General features: G+C 35.2%; 1 protein-coding gene across 2 annotated transcripts in view; it reads right to left on the reverse strand.

Moving 5' to 3' along the window:
* Window positions 1-26,167, reverse strand: part of HDX (highly divergent homeobox) — a 166,238-nt gene extending 140,071 nt beyond the window's left edge. Inside the window, exons 1-2 of one of the 2 annotated variants that reach the window (XM_082447400.1) lie at window positions 25,059-26,167; window positions 1-147 (exon numbers count right to left, since the gene is read on the reverse strand). In XM_082447400.1, coding sequence (XP_082303526.1) covers window positions 1-147 — 147 coding nt within the window. In that variant the 5' untranslated portion in view covers window positions 25,059-26,167. Of the gene's footprint in view, window positions 25,030-25,058 lie in introns of those variants that run through there. The other variant, XM_082447401.1, reaches the window with a different exon arrangement.
* Between the last annotated feature and the right edge of the window lie 1,314 nt (window positions 26,168-27,481).

A 27,481-nucleotide genomic window follows, 5' to 3' on the forward strand; every position in this document is an offset into this window, starting at 1 on the left:
CCTGACTACACTGAAGTCCAGCTTAGTCTCCTGTGCACACTGTAATATGAGCTGAAAGCAATTTTTACTTTGATTTGTCATTCCATTTTCATAATAACGCTGTAAAATCCTTTGTTGTTCTACAGTAAATACAGAACGTAGATTCATCTAAAAATAAAAGAAGATACTCTGAAAATTTGAATAAAAATTGGGTTTGTGTAGAATTTGCACGTTTTTGTTTTTTGATACAATTTCAATGCTTTCAAGCTGCAAGATTTCTTTAAGTGAAATAATCCCAGTAATGGGCAATAATTTGTGTGCTAAAGGGAGACAGGTTCTCAATGAATATTATGCATAATGCGAACCCTTATTGAATTTGTTCAGAAAAAGTATCAACTTTAAAGACAAAAAAAAAAAAAAAAAGCGGAAAGCCCTTGTCTGGTTAGTGTCAGTGCTTGGAGAAAAAAAGCTTCTTTCACCGAAATAAATATTTATGGCTAGTAAAGCCAGAGATTGTGGTATGGTAGTAGCCATAGGTGGTCAATTATCAACAGGGACACTCACTGTTCTTTGTCAAGCAAGGCATCTGGCATATGTCTTACAGCCAAAAGATGTGCTCTGAAACAAAAGGGTGCGTTTATTTTTTTCTTTTTCTGGGATAAAGGGGTTCATTTTATATATTAAGTCAAAATCTCTCTTTAAAGCTTTAAAATAAACAGGAAGTTTTAGTGACTGAAAATGTATTTGCTTTAGGCAACACTAACCAAAATAATTATTTTTAATAGCTGTAGTATATAAATCAAAATTAAAAATCATGTATAGTTTACTAAAAATATACCAAGTACTTTTAATCGACAACATCATAATTAGACAAGAGAAATTTTTAAAAACACATTGCTTTTCTTGCCAATAGGCAAGATGTTTAATATTAAGGGAAAACAACTCTGTGAATCTCACAAATAAGAAGCAGGTCAAACTCTTAATAAAGGAGATGGATTCTAGTAGTGCATTTTATAAAGAAGAACACATAATTAGATAAAGGCAATTTCAGGTTCCTCTTAAAAGCTGTCGCACTAAAATTGTTATTCCTAAAAGCTGACAGAAAGAAAACCCTTTTCAAGGAATGACTCTCTTCAAAATTAGGAAAACAGTGACAACTAAAACAATATAAGCCAAACCAAACAGAAATCATTCTAGTATACTGGGTATGGAAACAACTAAGTACATTGACATGGAAATAAAAAATAATTTCCACTTTTTGAATATTTTGAACAATAAAGCAGTTTCATGAAGAAATTAAAGACAGTCACATAGACACCCAGTGAAATCTGTACACGACTTGTTTTCTTGACCATGCAAACATTTTCCTATATAATGTTAAGAGATCTGATGAGAGAAAATCACATGTGAGAGAGGGCAGGAACTTTCAGAAACAAATACCTCCACTTTATGAAGGGGATCTCATTCAAGTACAACAATGTGGAAATGTAAACCTCTTATCTGCAAACTGAATAAATTTTCAAGGATGTTTGGGCCAGAGGGTAGGGACGATATTCATCAAAGCAATATTACTATCATGTTTTCCAGTTTTCAGAGCAATTTGGGGTTCATTTTCCTAAGTGGTTCAGCTACAGTCAGGAGAGGAGCCAGAAGATGAAGGTCAAATACCTGAAATACCTCATCTGTTGTGGATTAAGAAGCAAGGTATTGGTATTCCAGTACTTTGGAATGAGATCTGAGGAGTGTGGTAAATTTCAATTCACTAATGCATAATACGGGTAACGGCTCTGATTCTTCTCTGTAGGGCTGTAACTACCATAAAAAAGCCTAGAGTACAAGATATGGCTGATCCCCAAGTGTATCACTATATCTGCTTTATGTAGGAATGGTTTCCTATTGGCTGGCTACAACTGTTGCTCCAGTATGATATGAATCTTAAAAAGCATGGCAGATTAGTTATCTTGGTCTACGGAGTGGCAAGTTATTGAATGACTGCACAGCCAAAGTTCTTAATCGTTTGCACAAAAATCAGGAAAAAAAAGTTGTAAAAACTTTCATTTTAAAAGTTGGGTTGTTATTTATGTGGAAGATAAAATGACAATCCATTGGATTCACAGAAATTGAGGTCTACTGTATTGGGGTAGGGAAGGTAACTAACTGAACTAGGAGATTAAATATTGAAATAACAAGTCATTTAGCTTTACCTCATGATTTCCTAGTCTAATTCTCTTTGCATTGTACTACCCACTGAGCATATGCCAGCCCACAAGGAATAAGACAACCTGTGTCCTACTCTCAACTCCACTGGAGACTATTTGGTAAATCACTTAATTTCTATGAGCATTCATTTCCTAGTTTGTAAAATTCTGGATTATATGACTTGTTTTACTTACCAGTCTGGATTGTTAAAAAATAATTTAAGATATGTGAACTCATTTTTCTTAAATTTTTTTTCAGCCGCACCCCGCGGCTTGTGGGATCTTAGTCCCCCAACCAGGGATGGAACCTGTGCCCCCTGCAGTGGAAGCATGGGGTCCTAACCACTGGACTGCCAGGGAATTCTCAGTTTTCTAAAATTTTAAAGCATGTTATAGCTGTAACATATTTATATTTTTGAGGATAACTAGGCCCTTCAGTTTATCTATCATATTCAGATATGGAATTTTTTAGGTTGCTCTCAGCTTTAGGATTTGGTGTTTCATTTGAAGACCCTGAGCCATTGGCAAAGATTAAATTATGCTCAGTATATTCTATTCAAACAAGCAGAGCAATGAGTGAAATATTTTAGATGTATTGCTTTGGAAATACTTGAAAAGTACAGCTTTGAGGAATGAAATAGCTAAAATATAGCTAAGGCTCTATTTTTACATTGGAATATTTCAGATAAATTCCTATGTAACACTGTCCTTATATATCTGATATCGTACTTAAAACCAGCTCTAATAATGCCCTAATAATGTTTTAAATGGCTAAATCATTTGAAAAGTACCAAAAAATTTTACTCATTAAGGACTCATTCTTGGAAAACCTGGTTTTAAAAATGGAATGAGTCCATAAAATCATCACCAATTCAAATAGAATACATTCTTGCCAACACTAAAAATTTGAATTTTGGGTAAGCCATCAACTTTTTTGTTCGTTTGTTTACAAAGAGTTGAGTTTAGGTTAATATAATACCTTGGATATCTTTATCTTGGCCAACATGTCTCTATTAACATTGTCCTTTTAATCCATTATTATTATTTGCTTTTAAATTTACATACAGTAAAAATCACTATTTTTCATGTATGGTTTTATGTGTTAAAACAAACGTATATAGTCATGAAACCACCATCACAATTAAGGTACAGAACAGTTCTATCATTCTGAAAAAAACCTTTATGCTGCTTATTTATAATCAATCTCTCTAGCCACCCAGCCCCTGACAATCCCTATTCCGTTCCTATTATTTTGCTTTTATAGAATGCCATATAAACAGAATAATACAGTATGTATTTTTTCTGAGACTAGCTTCTTTCATTTAGCATAATGTATTTGAGATTCATCTGTGTTGTCTGTATCAGTAATTTGCTCCCTTTTCTTGCAGAGTAGCATTCCATTGTAAGAATATACCACAGTTTATCCATTCATCCATTGAAGGACATGTGGGCTGTTTTAAGTTCTTAGCTATTATGAATAAAACTGTTAAAAACATTTGTGTGCAGGTTTCTGTCTGCAAATAAGTTTCCATTTCTCCTGAGTAAATACCTAGGAGTTGGACTGCTGGGTCCTATGGTAAATGTATACTTAACTTTATAAGTTAAATATAAACCCTTTTCAAAAGTGGCTGTACAGGGCCTTCCCTGGTGGCACAGTGGTTGAGAATCTGCCTGCTAATGTAGGGGACACGGGTTCGAGCCCTGGTCTGGGAAGATCCCACATGCCGCAGAGCAACTAGGCACGTGAGCCACAACTACTGAGCCTGCGCGTCTGGAGCCTGTGCTCCGCAACAAGAGAGGCCGCGATTGTGAGAGGCCCGCGCACCGTGATGAAGAGTGGCTCCCGCTTGACGCAACTAGAGGAAGACCCAACACAGCCAAAAATAAATAAATAAATAAATAAAATTAAAAAACAAAACAAAACAAAAAAAACCCCATCTTATCCTAGTCCCAATTCAGGCTGCTTTTATACAATCTTGTTGGAAAAAGGGGCAATGATCTTTCTGGCTACTTCCCACTGAACAGGGGTGAAGAGGGGGTAATTGTGAAATGAAATTGATCAGTTTTGAAAAAAAAAAAGTGGCTGTACAAATTTGCTTTTGCATCAACATTCTATGAAAGTTTCAGTTCTTTCACTTCCTTACCAGAATTATTATCATATATTTCTAAAAAATTAGTCATTTTAATAGTTGTGTAATTGTGTATTATCATTGTGGTTTTAATTTGTATTTCCCTAGTGATAATGATATTGAGCATCTTTTGCTATTCTTATTTGTCATTCATACATCTTCTCTGTAGAAGTGTCCAAATATTTTGCAAGTTTTTAAATTGGATTGTTTGTTTCTTATTATTTAACTTTTAGGGTTCATTACACATTCTGGATACAAGTCCTTTAAGAGAAATATGATTTTCAAATATTTTCTCCTCGCTTGTGTCTTGTTTTTATTTTATTAACAGTGTATTTCACAGAGCAGTTTTTAATTTTGATGAAGCCCAATTTATCACTGCTCTCTAGTTTTACGGATTGTGCTTTTAGTGCCATACCTTAGAAATCTTTGTCTAGCACAAGGTCACAGAAACTTTTTCCTATGTTTTCTTTTAGTAGCTTTATATTTTTGCATTTCACATTTTAGTTTAGGATACATTTGGAGTTGATTTTTGTGTAAGGTGTGAAGTACAGGTCGAAGTTTTGTGGGGTTTTTTTGCATATGGATATCCAATCGTTCCAGTACCATTAATTGAAAAAAAACTTTTTATTGAATTGCTTTTTCATCTTTGTTAAGAATCACTTGACCATATATGTGTGGCTCTTTTTCTGGACACTCTTTTCTGTTCCATTGACCTATGTGTCAATTCTTTCATTAAAACCACACTGTCTTAACTACTGGAGCTTTATCATGACTGTTGAATCAGGAAGTGTGAGTCTTCTAATACTCTACTTTTAAAAATGAATTTAGCTATCCTACATCCTTTACATTCTCATATGAATTTTAGAATCAGATTGTTGGTACCAACAAAAAGTTCTGCTGGGATTGGATTGAATCTATAGATCAGTTTAGGGACAATTGCTGTGTCTTCCAAATCATGAATATGATATACTTCTCTCTAATTATTTAGATCTTGTTTGATTTCTTTCCTCAGAGTTTTATAGTTTTCAGTATACAGATTCAGTACATAGTCTGTTAAATTTATACCTGTGTATTTCTTATATGTGTATGGTTTTTTTGAAGGGGGAGGGGGCTATTGTAAATGGTATTTTTAAAATCATGGTTACTATAGTTTAAAATAATGTAGTGTATATTTGAAATTTGCTAAGAGAGTAGATCTTAACTGTTCTCACTACACCAAAAAGAAATAGAACTATGTGAGGTGATGGATATCACATATGCCTTACCTTGATTGTACTAATCATTTCATAATACATATATATATATATCAAACCATCACATTGTACACCTTAAATATATACAATTTTCATTTGTAAATTATACCTCAATAGAGCTAGAAATTTTAAAAAATTCCAATTGTTCGTTGCTAGGATATCAACATACAATTTATTTTGGTATATTAACTTTGCTAAATTCATTTATTGGTTCCAGCAGCTTTTTTGTTGATTGTCTGGTATTTTCTAAACAATTATGTCATCCACAGAGAAAGGCTTGTTTCTTCTTTTCCAATACATTTGCCTTTTCTTTCTTTTTTTTTTTAAACATCATTATTGGAGTGTAATTGCTTTACAATGGTGTGTTAGTTTCTGCTTTATAACAAAGTGAATCAGCTATACATATACATATATCCCCATATCTCCTCCCTCTTGCATCTCCCTCCCACCCTCCCTATCCCACCCCTCTAGGTGGTGACAAAGCACCGAGCTGATCTCCCTCTGCTATGTGGCTGCTTCCCACTAGCTATCTATTTTACATTTGGTAGTGTATATATGTCCATGCCACTCTCTCACTTCGTCCCAGCTTACCCTTCCCCATCCCCATGTCCTCAAGTCCATTCTCTACATCTGCGTCTTTATTCCTGTCCTGTCCCTAGGTTCTTCAGAACCACTTTTGTTTTTTTTTTTTTAGATTCCATATATATGTGTTAGCATACGGTATTTGTTTTTCTCTTTCTGACTTACTTCACTCTGTATGACAGACTCTAGGTCCATCCACCTCACTACAAATAACTCAATTTCGTTTCTTTATATGGCTGACTAATATTCCATTGTATATATGTGCCACATCTTCTTTATCCATTCATCTGTTGATGGACACTTAGGTTGCTTCCATGTGCTGGCTATTGTAAATAGAACTGCAATGAACATTGTGGTGCATGACTCTTTGAATTATGGTTTTCTCAGGGTATATGCCCAGTAGTGGGATTGCTGGGTCGTATGGTAGTTCTATTTTTAGTTTTTTAAGGAACCTCCATACTGTTCTCCATAGTGGCTGTATCAATTTACATTCCCACCAACAGTGCAAGAGGGTTCCCTTTTCTCCACACCCTCTCCAGAAGTTACTGTTTGTAGATTTTTTGATGATGGCCATTCTGACTGGTGTGAGGTGATACCTCATTGTAGTTTTGAGTTACATTTCTCTAATGATTAGTGATGTTGAGCATCCTTTCATGTGTTTGTTGGCAATCTGTACATCTTCTTTGGAGAAATGTCTATTTAGGTCTTCTGCCCATTTTTGGATTGGGTTGTTTGCTTTTTGATATTGAGCTGCATGAGCTGCTTGTAAATTTTGGAGATTAATCCTCTGTCAGCTGCTTCATTTGCAAATATTTTCTCCCATTCTGAGGGTTGTCTTTTCGGCTTGTTTATGTTTTCGTTTGCTGTGCAAAAGCTTTTAAGTTTCATTACATCCCATTTGTTTATTTTTGTTTTTATTTCCATTTCTCTAGGAGGTGGGTCAAAAAGGATCTGTGTCTGGCCTTACATTTACATCTTTAATCCATTTTGAGTTTATTTTTGTGTATGGTGTTAGGGAGTGTTCTACTTTAATTCTTTGACATGCAGCTGTCCAGTTTTCCCAGCACCACTTATTGAAGAGGCTGTCTTTTCTCTGTTTTATATTCTTGCCTCCTTTATCAAAAATAAGGTGACCGTATTTGCATGGGTTTATCTCTGGGCTTTCTATCCTGTCCCATTAATCTATATTTCTGTAGGTACTGGTCTTTTATTTCTTTATTGCACTGTCTAAGACCTATAGTATAATGTTTTAATCAGAGCTGTGAGAGTGGACATTTGTTCCTCGTTCTCAATTTTAGAAGAAAAGCGTTCAGTCTTTCACCATTGAGTGTTACGTCAGCTGTAGGTTTTTCACATGCTTTACAAGTTTAAGGAAGTTTCCTTTTATTTCTATTAAACTGAGAGTTTTTATTATTACTATTACTATCATCATTATAATGAATGGATATTGAATTTTGTAAAATGCTTTTTGCTGCATGTATTGAGATAATTGTACAGATTATTTTCTTTAACCTTTTGATATGGTAAATTATTTTGGTTGATTTTCAAGTGTTGAATGAGTATTCTGTTCCTGGAATAAACCCCAGTTGGTGGTGATGTATTATTTTTTTATATATTTATTTCATTTGGAAATATATTGTTGAAAATTTTTGAGTCTGCATTCATGAGGATGTTTCTGATTTTTTCTTGTATTGTATTTGGTTTGGTACAGGCAATGAGTTAGGAAGTGTTCCTTCTACTTGTATACTCTAGAAGAGTTTACATAGAATTATTATTTTTTCATTAAATCTTTGTTAGAAATCACCAATGAAGCCATCTGAGCATGGAATTTTCTTTGTTGGAAAGTTTTAAGCTATGCATTACATTTCTATATTATTCAGATAATCTATTTCTTCTTGAGTGAGTTTGGGCAGTTCGTGTCTTTCAAAGCATTGGTCCATTTTATCAAAGTTGCTGAATTTAAAGGTGTAAAGATTCTTATATACTATTCCTTTATCATCCATTTAATATTCATAGGGTCTATTGTGATGTATTTTTCCCTCTTGATATTGGCAATTTGTTTCTTTTGTCTTGGTCAGTTGACAAGAGGCTTATCACTTTTATTGATCTTCTGAAATAATTAGCTTTTGGTTTCATTGACTTTTGTCTATTGTTTTTCTGTCTTCATTTACATTGACTCCTGCTCTTATCATTATTATTCCCTTCATTCTGCTTATTTGTACTTAATTTGCTCTTCTTTTTTCTAGTTTCTTAAGGTGGGAACTTAGATTATTGATCTTTGACCTTTCTTCTTTTCTAAATATAAGCAATTAATGCTATAAATTTACTTCTAAGTACTGCTTTGGCTGCATTCTACAAATTTTGATAGGTTGGATTTTTTAACAGCCTTATTGAGGTATATCTGAGGTGCATACAGCTGCACAATATTTAATGTCTACAATTTGATGAGTTTGGCCTTATGCAAAAACTAGTGAAACCATCACCATAATCAAAGTAATCAGCATATCCAACACCTCCCAGAGTTTCCTTGTGTCCCATTGTTTATTTGTTCTGTAATAAGAACACAACATGAGATCAACCCTGTTAACAAATTTTGAAGTGCACAATACTGTATTGTTAACTATAGGTATTATGTTCTACAACAGATCTCTAGAATTTATTCATTTGGCATAACTGAAACTATCTACCCACTGAATAACAACTTCCCATTTCCCTCACCCTCCATCCTGGCAACCACCATTGCATTCTCTGCTTCTGACTATTTTAGATAGCACACATAAGTGGAATCATGTGGTATTTGTCCTGTGACTAGCTTATTTCACTTAGAATGGTGTCCTCCAGTTTCATCCATGTTGTTGCAAATGGCAGAATTTCCTTCTCTTTAAAGACTGAATAACATCCCATGGTATGTATATATTACATTTTCTTTATCTGTCGATGGACACTTGGCTATTTCCATATTGTGGTTATTGTGAATAGTGCAGCAATAAACATGGGCATGCAGATATTTCTTCAAGATCCTGATTCCAATACTTTTGGATAGTTGTCCCTTGCTATCTGTGGGAGATTAGCTCCAGGACCCCCCACAGATACCAAAATCCAAGGATGCTCAAGTCCATTACAGTTGGCCTTCTGTATCCACCTATCCATGGGTTCCACATCCATGGAAACAAAGGGATGACTATATACCCAGATGTGGGATTGCTGGATCATATGGTAGTTCTATTTTTAACCTTTTTGAGGAATCTCCATGTTGTTTGCAATAGCTGCTGAACATTAATTTACATTCCCACCAACAATGTACAGGGGTTCCAATTTCTCCACAGCTTTGCCAACACATTTTATGTTTTGGTTTTTTAATAATAGGCATCCCAACAGGTGTGAACACCATACACAAAAAAAAACTCAAAATAAAGACTTAAACATAAGACCCAAAACTGTAAAACTCCTAGAAGAAAGCATACAGAAAAAGCTTCTGGACTTTGGTCCTGGCAACGATTTCTTGGATACGTCACCAAAAGCACAGGCAACAAAAGCAAAAATGGACAAGTGGGACTACATCATATTAAAAATATTCTGCAAAGCAAAGGACAGTCAACAATCAACTACAGTAAAAAAAAAAAGGCAACCTACAGAATGAAAGAAAATATTTGAAGCCATATATCTGATTAGGGTTAATTTCCAAAATATATAAGAAACTCCTAAAACTCAATAGCAAAATAACTAATTATCCAATTAAAAATGGGCAAAGGGCTTGAACAGACATTTCTCTGAAGAAGACAAACAAACGGTCAACAGGTATTTGAAAGATGTTCAACATCATTAATTATCAGGGAAATGCAAATAAAAACTATCTTGACACAGGGTGTGTTTTAATTGTCATTCAGTTCAAAATATTAATTTTCCTGTTTATTGTTTAAAATATTTAAGTATTTTCCAGATATCTTTGTTATCAATTTCTAGTTTAGTGTGGTTATGAATAGAGAACATACTTTATATTATTTCAACTGTTTTAAATTTTTTAAAGTTTATGGCCCAGGCAGAATATGGTTTCTTTTAAAGAATGCTCCATGGAGATTCCCTGGTGGTGCAGTGGTTGAGAATCTGCCTACCAATGCAGGGGACACGGGTTCGAGCCCTGGTCTGGGAAGATCCCACATGCCACAGAGCCTCACGTGAGCCACAACTACTGAGCCTGCGCGTCTGGAGCCTGTGCTCTGCAAGAAGAGAGGCCGTGACAGTGAGAGGCCCGTGCACCGCGATGAAGAGAGGCCTCCACTTGCCACAACTAGAGGAAGCCCTCGCACAGAAACGAAGACCCAACACAGCCAATAAATAAATAAATAAATAAATAAATAAATAAATAAATAAATAAAATTTAAAAAGAAAAAGAGGAATCTCTTTAAAAACAAAAAAAGAATGCTCCATGAACATCTGAAAGGAATGTATCCTTGGCTATTGTTAGGTAGATAGTTCTAATAATGTCAATTAGGTCACGTTGCTTAATAGTGTCGTTCAGATCTTCTGTGTCTTTACTGATTTCCTGACTACTTGTTCTATCAATTACCAAAAGAGGAAATGTGAAGTCCCCAAGTATAATTGTGAACTTGTCTATTTCTACTTTTAATTGTATCGGTTTTGCTTTATGTATTTTGAAGATCTGTTGTTAGACGCATATGCAACTAATGTTGTTACATAATTTTGGTGAATTGATCCTTTATTCATTATGTAATACCCCCTCTTTATTCCTCATACTATTCCTTGTTCTGTATTTTAATTTGTCTGACACTAATGAATATACTTCAGCTTTGTTTAGAATAACCTGTCATAGTATATAATTTTGTTTCATTTTAATTTATGTCTTTATATATAAAGTAGGTTTCCTATAAGTAGGATACAGTTGGGCTTTAAAAACCCAATATGATGGTATGTGTATGACAGTATGACAGTGTGTTTAGATTACTTACATTTAACGTAACTACTAATATGGATGGATTTGGGTGCACCATTTTATTAGTTGTTTTCTGTTTGTCCTTCTGATTGTTTGTTTTGCTGTTCCCCTTTCTCCAACTTCTTCTTTATTATTTTAATATGTCTTTGTAATGTTTTAATTCATTGGCTTTTGGGCTACATTTCTTTCCATATTTTTGAAGTGGTTTTTCCACTGACTTTGTTTTCCATGTTTTGTCATGAAAAATCCATGGTCATTTCCAAATCTTTGTTTCCCCATGTATTTTGATTTTCTCCAGCTTTTTTCAACACTATATCTTTGATTTTTAGCAATTTGATTATAATGTGTCTGGGCATGATTTCCTTTGAGTTTAACTTGTTTCAAGGGATCTCGAATCTGTAAATTTTTATCTTTCTTAAGTGTTTTGTAGAATTCACTAGTGTAGTAATTTGGGCTTGGAGATTTCTGAAAAGAAAGATTTTTAATCACAAATTCAAGTTCTTTAATAAAGTGTTCAGTTATTGTATTTCTTCTCAAACAAGCTTTGATGATTTCTGTCTTTCAAAGAATATATACATTTACTTTAAGTTGTTTACTTTATAGGTGTAAAGTTAATAGTCCATTAGTATATTTTTAAATGTCTGTACAGTCTGTAGTGATATCCTTTCTCTCATTCCTGATATTGGTAATTTGTGTCTTCTCTCTTTTTTGCGTACAGCCTTTTCTCAAATATCCAGATGTTGGTTTCATTGCATTTCTCTATTTTTTTAAATTGAAGTATAGTTGATTTACTATATTGTGTTAGTTTCAGGTGTACAGCATAGTGATTCAGGAATTTTTGCAGCTTATATTCCATTATAAGTTATTACAAGATACTGGGTCTAATTCCCTGTGCTATACAGTATATCCTTGCTGCTTGTCTGTTTTATATATAGTAGTTTGTATCTGTTACTGTTTCCTATTTCATTTATTTCTGCTCTTATTATTTACTTCTTTCTGCTTGCTTTGGGCTTAATTTGCTCTTCTAGTTATAGTTTGTTAAAGTGAAGCTCAAGTAACAGATTTTCAAGCTTTCTACTTTTCTACAAGTGTTTAATGCTCTAAATGAACTCTAAGTGCTGATTTAACTATATTCCACATATTTTGATATGTCGCAATTTCATTTTCACTGATTACATAGTGCTTTCTAATTTCCCTTGTGGGCTCTCCTTTGACCCATTGGTTACTTACAACTGTGTTGTTTACTTTCCAACTATTTGGGGATTTCCCAGATATCTTTCATTTATTGATTTTAGTTTAATTCCTTTATGATCAGAGAACACCCCTCATATGACTTCAACTTTTTAACTTTTGATGGTTTGTTTTATGGCCCAAAATATGGTCCATGTTGATCAATTTTCTATGTGCTTCTGAGAATAATGTGTACTCTGCTCTCTTTGGGTGGAGCCAATTAGGTTGAGTTTGTTGAAAGTGTTGTTCAAGTCTTAAACAGTTATTAATTTTCTCTCTACTTATTTTAGCAATTACTGAGAGAAGCTGTTAACATTTCTAATTGTATACTAGTCTGTTTCTCATGTCTCTTTTAACAGTTTTTGATTCATATATTTTGGAGCTCTGTTATTAGGTACATAAATATTTAGGATTTTTATGTTCTCTTAATTGATCCCCTTATCAATATGAATGATGTTCTTTACCGCTGATATTTTTTTCTCTGAAATCTTCTTTATCTGATATGGATATAGTCAACTTTATTTAGATTCATGGTATATATTTTTTCATTTATTTATGTTTAACCTATCTATTTCTTTATACTTAGGTGGGTTAGTTGTAGACATTTATAGATGAGTTAAAGTCTAATGTGACAATACCTGCCTTTTAACTGGTATGTTTAGACCATTTTGCAATTAATATAATTATTGATATGGTTGGGCTTAGATACAATCTATTTGTTTTCTATTTGCCCCATATGTTTTTGTTCCTTTTTTTCCTTTTTCCTATTTTGATTTTAATTAATCATTATTTATAATTCTATTTTATCTTCTTGGTTAGCTCATCACTCTTTGTCATGTTATTTTAATGGTCGTTTTAGTGACCATGGTATACACCTTTAATTTATTATCAAGATAATTTATCATAATATTATATATACTACTTCACATATAATAGAAGAATCTTACAATAGTATACCTGTATTTCTGTTCTACTGTCTTTTGTGCTATTGTTGTCATACATTTTGCTTTTACATATGTTATAAAACCTCCAAAAAATGGTTATTTAAAAAAATTAAACAGTTATCATTGAAAGTGATTTTCAAAAATTAAAAATCATACATATTTACCTACATATTTTTTACTTCCATTGTGTAGGTCCAAAGTTATTTTTTTAGGTGCAAATGCAAGGAGCTTTACTGTAGTAATGCCCTTCATTTTCTTTAATTCTTTACAGGCTACATACAAAACAAAAACATAATAATGAAGAAAAATTAATTTCAATTTGGCATCATTTTCCTTCTGCCTGAAAGATTTCCTTGAACATTTTTGGTAGTGTGTTTCTGCTGTCAGTGCATTTTTTTTTCTTTAGAATGAGTAAGAAAACCTTTGTTTTGCTTTGATATTTTGATATAGAATTCTAGGTTAACAGATTTTTTTTTTATCTTTCAGTGCTTTAAACATGTCATTCCATTGTCTTCTGGCTTGCATTGTTTTCAACAAGATGCCTCCTGTCATTCTAAAGTTTGTTCCCCTGTACATAAAGGTAACTTTTTTTCCCCTGGATACTTTTAAGTTTTCTTTTTTCTCTGGATTTCAGCAGTTAGATTAGGAGATGCCTTGGAGCCATTTCCCTTAGCTTTCTTCTTCTCAGAATTTGTTAAGCTTCTTGACTATGTGGGTTCATAGTTTTCATCAAATTTGGAAAGTTTTCAACTGTTAATTAAAAATACTTTTCTTCACCTTCTGGGACTCAAAAACATGTATATTACATTGAGTGATATTGTCCCACAGCTCATTGTTGGTCCATTCATTTTTTTCCCCATAGTTTTACTTTTGTCTCTAGAATTTCAATTTGGATCTTTTAATAAATCTTCCATTTCTTTCCTCATCAGGCTTGTGCTTTCCTCTACCTTCTTGAACATAGAGAATACAGCTTTAATAGCTGCTTTTACATTCTCTACTAATTCTAAAATCTATTATTTTTCATTCTGTTTTTTTAATTGTTTCTTCACCACACTATGAGCTGTATTTTCTTGTTTCTTTGCATGCTTTTTGTAGTTTTTCATTTAATGGCAGATATTGCTCATGATGCTCTTCGATACTGGATGTTTTTATATTCTTTAAATATTTTGGAACTTTGTTCTGGGATATATTTAAATTACTTGGAAATTGATTCATCTGAGGTTTGCTTTGTTAGGCAAATCCAAAATTGCCTTTAGTCTAGGGCTAATTTGTCTCATTACTAAAGTAATACCTTTCTGAGGACCTTCCTAGATATTCCATGAAATATAGTTTTCCAGCCTGGTGGTTGAAAACCTAAACTATTCCTGGTCTTATGTGAGCTCTGAGGATTGTTTGCCTGATCCTTTCTAGTGGTTCTTTCCCCATCTGCAATAGTTTTCTCACACACTGGAGTTGATCAGTATTCAGCCAAAGATTCAAGGGGCCCCTCTACAAATCTCCAAAGCTCTATCTATGTGCAGTTTTCTCCTGTGAGCATTCTCCCCTCCAGTACTCAAATTCTAGTCACCCTGTCCTCTGTGAACTCTGAATTCTGTCTCCTCAACTTAGAGAGACTTCCAGGCTGTTTGGTTCCCTTTCCCTTGGTTGTGGTCTGGATACTTTCTCCAGGCAGTGAGTTGGGACATTCACAGGGTTTATCTTATTTGTTTCCCTTCTCTCAAAAAATCGTGGTCCTATGCTACTTTTTGTCAAATGTCCAAAATCCACTGTTTCATACATATTTTTGCTGTTTTTTGTTTGTTTGTTTTTAGATATTTAAGATGAGAGGGTAAATGCTCTTCTTGTTACTTCATCATAGCTGTAAGCAGAAGTTCAGGTGGCCTTTTGGAGTGGTGGAGTGGGGACACTATGTTAGGAGTCAGGACATCTCTGTTCCTATTAAGCTTCACTACTTGCTATTTTTGTGACCTTAGCAAAGATAATTGACCTCTTGGGCCTCAGTTTCATCTGGAAAATAAAGTTATAAAATCTGTCCTACTCTTCTTCACATGATGAATTATGTTAATTAAAATACTTGGTAAACTATAATGTGCTATGCAAAAGTTATTTTTGTTAATTGTAAACATTTATGTAACCAACTTGTCATTCCTACTAGTAATAATTAATTTAACATATACCAAACCACTCCCACATAATGTGTAATAAACCTCAAATAAAGGAAACATACATTAATATATTCTCATGGCAAAAGGAAGACAGATCCTGACCCTCTCCTATGTAATGAGAGTTTGATCTTTTAAAGTTTTGGAGAATGAAAAAATTAAGCACAACACCAATGGGCATGGTGTCCATGTATGTAGGTGCCTCTGCATAATTTTTTAATGTAATATTTAGCAAAAGCTTGATTAAATATACAATAATGAACTGACACTTTGAACTTAATGAAATTTGAATACGTGCAAAAGAATTGTTATGGTGCACTTCCCTGGTGGTGCAGTGGTTAAGAATCTGCCTGCCAATGCAGGGGACACGGGTTCGAGCCCTGGTCTGGGAAGATCCTACATGCCGCGGAGCAAGTAAGCCTGTGTGCCACAAATACTGAGCCTGTGCTCTAGAGCCCTCAAACCACAACTACTGAGCCCACGTGCCACAACTACTGAAGCCCATGCACCTAAAGCCCATGCTCCACAACAAGAGAAGCCACAGCAATGAGAAGCCTGTGCAGTGCAACAAAGAGTAGCCTCTGATTGCTGCAAGTAGAGGAAGCCTGCACACAGCAACGAAGACCCAACACAGCCAATAAATAAATAAATAAATAACTTTATTAAAAAAAAAAAAAGAATTTATGGTAAATCTGTTTTCAGAAGCTGTCACTTTAATGTGTCATTTACATTTAATGATCCTCATCTTTACAAACAGCAGTTCTATTTAGTTATTTTATAATTAACTTGCCAGAATTTGCAGATATTGCAAAAAAATAAATTTCAACATTTTCTAAGCATAAAGTCAAGTAACAGGCATTGCATCTATTCAAATACTATGAAAGGATATTCATTATTTGTTTATTGGGCTATAACTACTGAAATGCATTGCACACATCTCTTATCTTCCATTTTAGAGGTATAATTGGCCTCTATCACTTAGGTGGAAATATGAAACAGGAAATTTTAACTACAACCCAGAAAACTTTCTCAGGGCACAAAGAAATTGTACACTGACCTCACTTTAAAAAACACTTAAGAATTCTATATAATCAATGTTCATATTTTCCAGATACACAAAAGCTAAATATATATTCATAATGACATGGGCATAAATTCCAAGATAATATTATGTATAAATTTTCCATATAAATAGATGAAAAGATATATCTACAGTGACATATATCTCTATAGCCACATGTCTAATGTCTAAATTCAAAGATGATGAATGTTTGTTCAAAAACAATCACTGGCAAGTAGATATACTAATCTCAGATTTTTTCATCAATTATAATAATTTGTTAGCTTTTAGTGACACTTGCTTTTATCACAAAGTGGCAATGTTAAAATAATAAAATACATTTAAACTACAAATACCTTATCATACACTCAGATGTCAAAACTCATAACAAAATAAGAAAGATCAATTTCAAACAGATAATCAGTTGGACAACAGAAGCATAAACAGGACCTCAATCGGATAATTGATTTCCTGTTGTCTTTAGCTCTGCTTTCATACAATCCCACATGCATACACTCAAACAGAAAAAATGACAATTAATGACCAGTGATATATAGCATCTCCTGATGAGTTAAATACTACCTTGATCCATATATATTTGTGACTAAATTCTATTTCTTTTTACATTTCTAGCCTCAAGCAAATCGTGCAAGTAAATCATTTCTATCTTTCACTAGTTCATGATAGTGATTCCACTGCCATAAGCACTGACCCCTAACATCTTGCAATTAACATTCTAATACCTTTAAATATAGGTTGCATTTTAATTTACTATTGAGGGTAGCTCTATAAAATTTCTCATAGCTGCACATTGCAAAAGTGATTGTTAATAAATTACTCATTATATCAAAATAATATATATGTCTCTTTAATTTCACCATACTGTGAATTTATCCTTATTATTTCTCTCTTAACTTTTTTCTATCATCCACACAACTCTCTCCTACTCTATCCTACCTCTTCTCTCACTCCCAGCAAGAATTTCCATTGGTAACTAAAATTTGTTTTTAAAATGTTAAAGCCATATTTATTCACCTAAACTAGATATTCTTTTGGTGTTTTATGAGTCAGATTTACATAGTATATGTTAATATTTAAGGGTAGTTTTACCTAGAAGCAAAGAGATGGACTGTTTGACTCTCATACTTTCCATTCCTGATTTTATTGCAAAAACTTTGGGGGAAAAAGTATACATCTGTTCTTTGGGAGTTGGAGGAAGATTTCTCAAAGCACCCCATCTGGTGGTAAGTAGGTAACAGTATATAATTACACACATGTATAGTGTTGAACCAACACACACACATATCTAATTCATCAAATAGTGGAAGCATAAATTTATCCCTACAAATAATTTTAATAGACTAAGTACTGCTTAATGGTTTAAAAGCCTCATGGAGTGCAACTAAAATCTGATAGTCACAGGTAAAGTCTTTTCTTTCTTCTTCCTTTAAAAGAGGAAAACAAAATCACAAACAAAATCTTTCCTATATTGTCCAAATCCACCTTTGGGTCTCTGTCTGAGGAACTCTGCTTTAAGGTACTCAATTCATTCCATCAAATGTATTTTAATTGTGCCTTATGACTATAAAAGAGAAGTTTTATCATTATACCTGGTGGAAAGGCTCTGTGTGTAAGTGAACACATGCAGATTGTGGGGTTTTCTTTTCAAGATTATCAGTGAAATAAAACCCTCAAATTTAAAAATTTTCATAAAACTTGCAGACCTCTGAGAACACGTCCTTGGACCCCTAGGGGTCTGCAGACCTCAATTTTTAGAGACACCACCCTATGTTAAGCCTATGACATTAAGATAGAAAACATACGTTATTACCAAATCAGAGACGTATATATGTTTGAAGAGTGGGATAAACAGTGACCCCTAATGTTTTTGTCAGCACTGCATTTCTCCTGCCTAGTCATGTTTTTCACTTGGATATGAGGCACAAAAGGAGAGATTGTTACATAACAAATGTGCTTCTGTGTATTTCATCACAATGCTATTCACTGGTGTTAATCAGACTAGATCTGAACACATGGACTATACTATCCAAGGTTTAATCATGACCATATTCAGCAATTGTTATTTTACCACTAATATTTAATTCAGGTAACCAGATAACCATTTGCAAAAATATTCTCAAGGCTATTTAGAAACTATAGCTTCACTTGTGAATTGTCAGAACACATATTGCTTCAATATACTTTGCAGTAGTGAGAAGTCGGAGCAAAACTTTTTGCAAAATAACCCTCTCCTCTCCAAGTCACTGCTCTCAAAAGCAGCCAATATATAAGTGAATTACCACAGATATTTTAATTTAGTCACTTAAAATTTTATTTATTAAGCATATATTTGCATATACAGAGCTAATAATTTACTGTGTTCTGAACCTAAGTCTTAAACCAATTTCAAAGGAGTCTAGAGAGTCAAAAGAACAAAGGTGTTTCTCAATAGTATCTTTATTAATTCTCTTTAAAGTTGAAGGTTAGGAAGTGGGTGATGAATGGCAGGGATAGTAGTTATTAAAATACTGTTTCCTGAAGAGAACATTAACACAATTTTGTCTGCACTTAATACTTTTTATTAATATATGGATTTAATAACTTCTTAAAATTTAATTAATAAATAGAATCATAGAATTTTAAAGCTAGAGATATTCTTAGGTATTATGAAGATCATGCCCTCATTTCACGGTTGAATAAACTGAGGGCCAGAGATGTGATGTATTTCAAACTTGTTTTACGAAAAATGTCTAATGTGTATTATAAACTCTTTGATGCCTAATTCACTTTATCCAACACCTAGAATATTAAAGAACACAAACTTAATAAATAAGTGCTTTTGAGGATCAACTTAAATATCAACTAAAGGACTACCCTGACTATATTAGTTTGCTAGAGCTGCTATAACAAAGTACCAAAAACATGGTGGCTTAAACAGAAATTTATTGTCTTGCAGTTCTAAAGACTAGAAGTCTGAGATCAAGGTGTTGGTAGGGTTGGTTCCTTCTGAGGACAATGAGGGAAGGATGGGTTGTAGGCCTCTCTTGTAAATGGCCATCTTCATGTTTAGATGGCATTCTCCCTGAACACTGACCGATTACTTATCCCAATAACAAGATTAGAGGCTGGCTTCCTTTATCAGTCAAAAAGGCCATCAATTCCTGTGCCGACCCTTACCCCGCTACACCCCGAGGTATCTATATCCTCATTCCTGGAACCTGTGAATATGTTAGACTCCATGGGAAAAGTGAATGAAGGTTGCAGGAGGAATTAAAGTTGCTAATCAGTTGACCTTAAAATAAAGAGATTATCCTAGATTATTTTAGTGGGCCCAGTGTAGTCACAATTATCTTTAAATGTGGAAGATGGAGGCAAAGAGTAAGTGTCACAGTGATGCAATGTGAAAGATGTGATCAAACATTGCTGACTTTGAAGATGAAAGAGGGCCACATGCCAAGGAATGTGGATAGCCTCTAGAAGCTAGAAAAGATAAGGAAACAGATTCTTCCCTAGAGCTTCCAGAAAGGAAAGCCCTGACGACACTTTGATTTTCACCCTGTGAGACCTGTTTCAGACCTCTAACCACCAGAACTGTAAGATAATACATGTGTTGTTTAAAGCCATGTGTTTGTGGTAATTTATTACAGTAGCAAATAGAAAACTAATACAGTTCCTCTTGAAGGTATCAGCAACAGTGACCCCAGTAAATCTATACTCTTCTGTAACACTGTTGACATGTCAAGTAATTAGGATAAATATCATTTTAATGGTAAGGTCATTATTATCAACAAAATAAGTAGGTTCAGTCACTCTTAACAATTTTACCCATCACACAGGTGTAGCTATCCTCTCAAAGAGACAATGTTGACTCCAGAATGGAGCAAAACTGATGTATATTAGCCAGATAATACTTTGATTACATATTACTTTACACATGTGAAAATGGACAAAAGGAAATTCAGAGTTTTCTATAACTACCAGCTCTTAAAATGTTTAAGTTGTACAGGAATTCATATTTCACTTTGTATCAGTGTTTCTCAGACACTTATGTGCATATGAATCACCCAGAGATCTCATTAAAATGCAGATTCTGATTCAGTAGGTCTTGGGTGGAGCCAGAGATTCTGCAGTTTCTAAGAAGTCCCCAAGTGATGCCCATACTGCTACTCCATGGAACACACTTTGAATTGCAAGGATTTAATAGACACAGATGCACCAAACCCTACCAGATAAGTAAACTGGCTCCAAATCACAACCAATACTGAGTTCAAAAGTAGTCTCTCTCTACATTAAGTACTAGTTGGGAAAAGGAAAAAAAAAAAAAACACCACCTTTAGCATCTCTTAAGCATTCATTGGTGATAAAAGTGAGCCTCTAGGTTCTAATTAAAATGCTTGAATGATTATTTTAATAACTTACATACATATTCAAAAATAACTTCATGTTGTCTTAGAATAGTGGGGATGAGTAAAGGCTGAGCATTCTATACCTAATGTAATACTTCCCATTAATGTAGAATATATTTCTTCTTCCACATCTCACAATTCCTCAGATCTCTTCCAGTTGTTTCTCTGTTGAGGAGATTTCAACACAATAAACGATTGGTCTATGAAAGGGCAAAGCTATTTGGAGAATGGGTCTGGGATAATTACTTTCCTAAATGGCATAGCCATTTCATCCATGAAGCACACTGCAGGTAGACCAAGCTAACCAAGTAAGAAAGTATAATATATAAAGAAATATATTAAAGCAATATATTAGTGTTGGAGAAAACTTATGATCTATCCTTTCACAAAACCCAATGAAGAAACGCTTTCACCATTGCTTGGTACTTGACAATAGAAAAAATAGTGTATGGGTCTACATGCCTTCTGCCACCGAAGCCACTGGAGTCAAAACAAGGATCCCTTTCTCTTAAAAGTCATCCTATCTATTAAAAATTTTCATTTCCACTGAGAGAGAAAGGAAAATGTCACAGGCATTACAGACTCATAAAGAGAGTAAGTCAGGGAGAAATTTTACACACACACAAACACAATTTTTGAAAACAAATGAAGAAGGGCCTCACTCTAGCTCTCCAACCTATAACCTAGTAGTTAAGAATGAAACCTCTAGAATGACACTTGCTTTGAAGTACTGGCTCTGCCACTTACTACTTGTATGACCCTGGACAAGCACCATGCTTGTTTACCTGAGAAAAGTGCCTACCCAGGGCATGTAAGTCACATGTGTCCATGGCTGTTTTAAGAACCATAAAATAAACTTCCCCCAACCCCAAGGGAAGAGAAGCTAAGAAAATGTTTTCCTCAATTTTTGCCACTCTAACAAATAACACATTTAAAGATTCTAAGGATCAACCCAATTGGACATAAGTCTCATGTAAAACAACAGGAGATCAAGAGGGTAAGACAGTTCTGCTGTTGTAGATTTCTTTACAGATGTCAGATGTAAAGTATAGCATTTGATTGACAATATAATGTCAATTGTTCAGTTCCCATGTACCTAGATTTCTGGTTAATCCAGGCAATTTTGCTACTAGTTGGCACAAGGATGATTCCATTGGCACAGACAAGTTTCAGTTTATTGTCGTGAAATTTTATTCAGGCTAGAAAGGTCTCAGGGTGTCAGTGACAGTTTCTGAATATACCAACCTCTCCAGTCCCCTTTGTATGCAGAATATATCTCTCTAGAATTTTCACTGTTTACTTCCAAATCACTATGCCTAGATATAGTGTACTCAGTGCAAGTATAAGACACCACCAATTTCATGTTTAGCTAACTGATTCCTCTGTAAAATCAAAATCAACAATTCAAATATTTTTACCTTGTTGGGGATTACACTACATAAAAATATAATTCCCTCTGGGAATACAATTTTAAAAGCAGAATTAATTAAATATATATTTTTAAAATATTCATAGTATACTTACAATAGTCTATGACAATAGTTTTCAAATTTACAGAACGTAAAACCCTTTTGGACTGCTTTTCATCCATTTTCCTAAACCTCAAACCTTGATGTAATATTGGGATGGTGCCTCAGAGTGAAGCAGCAGTCCAAGTGAAATCTGTAGAAAGCCTCTGTATTAAACCACAATCACTTTCTTTCAAATAAAACTGAGCTCCATGGAACAATGCAGTTTGAAGCCCAAGGGGTAGGGAAGTGACAACTGATATATTATAAAATAGCAATTATGGCAGCCATCACAATGATTAGCTCTGATTCAAGATGAAAACTATCAGTGACAGTCAATGTAAAGCAGCAAATGCAAGACATCCTGCAATAAAAAGAGTGAATAATTACTGGATTTAAGAGAAGATGCATAATGAAATGTTATCAAAGAGAAATATAGACAATGGAAAATGTCTTAGTATTTTTCAAACTGAGAAAATTACAGACAGAACCACTTCTGGGATAAAGTTCCCTTGGTCTTATTAATGAGGACAGAACATATTTGCAGGCTACCCAATATATAGAGATGTCTGTTTTTCTGTATTGCATTTTCTTTGAATCATATTGAGGTTTATTCAGTCACTGGAGGGTCCCTTGCTTGACTAATGATGAATAAGTTTTCACATATATACAGTTCTTTTGATAACTGTATTACTTTGTTTCCCAAGAAATTGGAAAACAAAGACCATATACAGCTGTAGATATTTCAAATAGTCATCCAGATGCTTTGGATAAAGAAGTATATGGTAGATGGCATGGTCCCAACTCTTAAGAACAGGTTTAAAATCCAGTTGAGGAGTCTAGTCTAACACACACATACATACACACACACAATAAAATTAAAAAATAAGAAGACAGTATAAGGCAGGCTATAAGAAAGTGACAAATATAAGAACTGATGTAGGAGTTCTAGAAAAGGTGAGCTTAATAATGGTTGGATTAGACTTGGAAGGTATTTACAGAGAGGTGCAACTTAAGTTGAGTTTCCAAAGTGGGTAAGACGTGAATAGGCAAAGAGAGAGCATCTTAGGTGAAGGGAGTGGTAGTGGTACAAGGAGCAAAGTTCTGGAGGTAGATTGTTCTGGCGACATTAGGGAGAGTTGTGCACTGAGAAATAAACTAAGATAAGGTTCCTGTGGTATAATAAAGTCAGATTACAAAGCTCTTTGCAATCCAAGTGTAACTGGGCTTGGAACAATAGAAAATAAGAAGCCAATAATATTTTGGTGAAGAAAAATGACTTGATGAAGGAAGTCATCAAGCCGTTAGTCTGACAGGATGAATTAGAAGGCTGGCTAGGAGGCGCCTGGAATGACTGGATGGGTGGTAATGAGAGTTTAGACTGTAAAATAAGGGAAAAATGGTAGGAGAGGCTTTCAAAGGAAAACTCACCAGGACGTGATAATCCCTTAACTATGAGAAATGGAGAAAAATCCAGATTCCTCTGTAAAATAGGAGTTCATGATCAGACAGTGGAGCAGAAGTATTAACACTACTATACAATTTCTCTACCAAGGACAGACAGGCAGGATGTTCCTCATGGTTGCCGAGTGATATAGCCCCTCCCAATAAAGGGGAGTCGTACAGGATCTCTCAAAATAGGATTTGACCTTGGTGGTTCTAACAGAGACACAGAGGAAGAAGGAAGGACTTAGCGCCAAACCTGAAACCGAGACCAAAGCTTTAAAAGAAACCTTTCCAAGAAGGAAAAAAAAAAGACAAGAAAGGAAAATTTTTTACTCTGAGTCTCTCCAAAGAATTTGTTTCAAAAATCACTGAGCGGCACGCCAAATCAGAGTTCCTTGAAGACTAAAAGTTGGACTCACTTGAATAGTGTTTCTATTCTCCAAATGGTTTCTCATCTCAGTAATTTCTATTCCAAACTCCTATCTGAGTTCTTTCCATTATTCTAAACCTGATAACTGTAGATTAAGAATTTGCCTTCTTAAATTTTTCAGGCCCACTCTGGGGCTGCATATGCTCATTAGGCCAGATTCAAAGTAACTGGTAGATTTTTTCCATCAACTAGCGCTTGAAACATCACAAGGCCAACTTACCAACCCTTAGCATATTCTGCCCAGACAGACCTCAGCCCAACCCCCTCCAGCGAAACGGAAAAGGCGCATGCGCAAGAGCAAACTCCACGCCTATACTCCTCGCCACGAACTCCGCCCTACCACCCCCACCTCCCCGAAGAGGTTGTTATTGCGCAGGCGCAGCACCTCCAGCGCGTTTGAGTAGGGCTGTGAGAAATCCACAGTCCAGTGAAATCTAGAAGTGTTAGAATTCACTCCCCCTCCTTTCTTCGGAGGCAGAGGCGCCACTTCCTCCTACTCAGGGGCCAGAAGCGCGTCCCAAACGTCGCACTCTCTCCGAGCAAGGTCCTTCGCTCTCTGCCAGTGTCTACTGTATCCCTATCCTCATCTCGTTTTTAATCTCACGCTGCCGCCAGGCTTCACTCGGAGGGTAGAGGCAGTTGGCTCCCCCAAAGCCGCACCAGTTTGTTGGCAGCCTCTTTAGGCCTCTGAACCTCCGTGCCCCCCACTGGGCAGAGCATTAGCTCGGTGCCTTGCTCGCCCTCCTTCGCCCTTCACACCTACCCATGCTGGGTGCTTACCTCGGGCGTGGTGCAGTGACGGGAGGGATCAGAGGATCCCAGATCAAGCCAGGGCTGGGGCAGGCGTATTCAGCGAGATTTTTCCTGGGTCTCCACTGCCTCCTCAGACAATGAAATCAGCGTGTCCGATCATCAATTCTCATCATGATCGTGACGTCACAAAAGACAGCGGCCAATGGGAGCCGAGATCAACTCCGGACAGTCCCTGGCCTCAGCCCAGAACCCAAGAGTGGGGAGGGGGGAGGAGAAATAGCTGCCTGCAGTGGAGCTGCCTCTTCCCCGCACATATCAGCTGCATCCAAAGCCAGGCCTCTCTGTACCTCTCCCTTCCTGAGTAGAAGTGAACGCCCAGCATCCCTGTGACTATAGTAGTTATATGCCAGCCATTTGAGCAGGTGCTGCCTGGTCTTCCGACTTGAGATTCGCTTGCAGCAGAATCGTTGCACGCTGCCAAAATCAAATGATCACATACAGAAATATAGTTTTTTTGTGGTCAGTGGTCAATTGACAAATGTATATTCAGTGTTACTGAAATCAAGAAGGTGTCCATTGAGCCTTTAGAATTTGTCGATAAGAGTGAGTGTACTGTTTTATGTCTCCAGTTGACTCTGGCCACTGAAGAAATTTAAATTATTGCTTCTGTTCACCTAACCTTAATATCTGTTCTGCTGGAAGTTACTTGAGTAATCACCATTACACCATTACAGGAAAAAAAACCTCAAGCCATATGTTACATCAGTTAACACACTTGATACACTTCCAAAATATGCTGGATGCCATGAGAGATGTAGAATTCATTGGTCCTCTGCTATTATAGAACTTATAATATCATTCAGAAGATGTGACTAGCACACATTAAACTTTCACAATATAATAAAGTACATGATCATGTGCTCAGTCATGTAGTCATGAACTACAGATAAGAGTTACATCGTTAATGACTGAAAACATCAATGAGGTGAGGATAGTTGGGAAACATTCTATGTTGTAATTGAAATTTGAGCTGTTTCTTGAATGGTGGATAAGAGAGGATGGAAAACACTGTCTTAAAGGGGAAGAAATGGGCAAAACTAGGAAAGTATATATATATATATATATATATATATATATATATATATATATATATATATATATATATATATAAACTGTGAGGAGGTCCATGATGAAATCAGCCTAACGAATAGAGGGTGTATGTTGAGGACTAGTGGGAGATAGGATAGACGGATACTAAAAGCCTTTGAAAGTAGGCAGAGAACTTTGATTTTATTAAAAGCCACCAAAGGCCTTAGGGCAGGGTACATAAGACCTCTCTAGTCGATTATTTTTAGAGCAGCTTGAGTGTTTTTTTTTTAAACAAAAGTCAGATCATGCCCAGCTCCAGATTATTCAATGGCTTCCATTCACATATACTACAAAATACAAATTAGCCCCGAGGTCTTAAATGATATGGCTTTTCCCATCTCTCTCTCCTCATTTCCTGCCACTCTGCCACTAACTCACTTTCCAATCACACCAGCCTTTTCTCCATCTCTCAAACAAATTAAATTCATGACCACATCAGGGCCCTTGCACTATTGTTCCCTCTGATCTTTGTAGGACTCAGTTCCTCTCTTGAGTCACATCTCTCCTCAAATGTAACCTCTTTAAAATATATCAATTTTACGTAACTTCTTTAAAAAGTAACTTCTTTACTTTTTTTTTAATGTTTCCAGAATTGCTCCTTTATTTTGACAGAGTCTTAACATACTGAGGAAATAGGCTTGTTGATGCCCCAGAGGACAAATAGGAAAATACAACCCATTGGAAATATCTTAAATAACAAGTAACAAATACGTTTTTCCCACATGAGAAAAAAATATTCTAGCTGATTCTTTTTGTCTTAACTAACTGTTTGTAGTGTCAAACGGCTACAAGAGACAACCTCTTGGATATATTTTCATACAAACCCCATGTTTATGAAATCAATCCTATGGATTTAATTCACTGACCAGCTAATTTTTATTCTTTTCCTGAATTCATCTGAAGGAAAGAATGCCATTCCAAAGAACAGCACAGCTGATCTTTTTGCAGACCACTTATATCTTTAAAAAAATTTTTCTTTAAACATCTTTATTGGAGTATAATTGCTTTACAATGCTGTGTTAGTTTCTGCTTTATAACAAAGTGAATCAGCTCTACACATACATATATCCCCATATCTCTTCCCGCTTGCGTCTCCCTCCCTCCCTCCCTCCCTATCCCACCCCTCCAGGTGGTCACAAAGCACCGAGCTGATCTCCCTGTGCTATGCAACTGCTTCCCACTAGCTATCTATTTTGCATTTGGTAGTGTATATATAAGTCCATGCCACTCTCTCACTTCATCCCAGCTTACCCTTCCCCCTCCCCGTGTTCTCAAGTCCATTCTCTACGTCTGCGTCTTTA

Source organism: Balaenoptera physalus, assembly GCF_965194825.1.
Source record: "Balaenoptera physalus genome assembly, chromosome: X".
Lineage (NCBI taxonomy): Eukaryota > Metazoa > Chordata > Mammalia > Artiodactyla > Balaenopteridae > Balaenoptera > Balaenoptera physalus.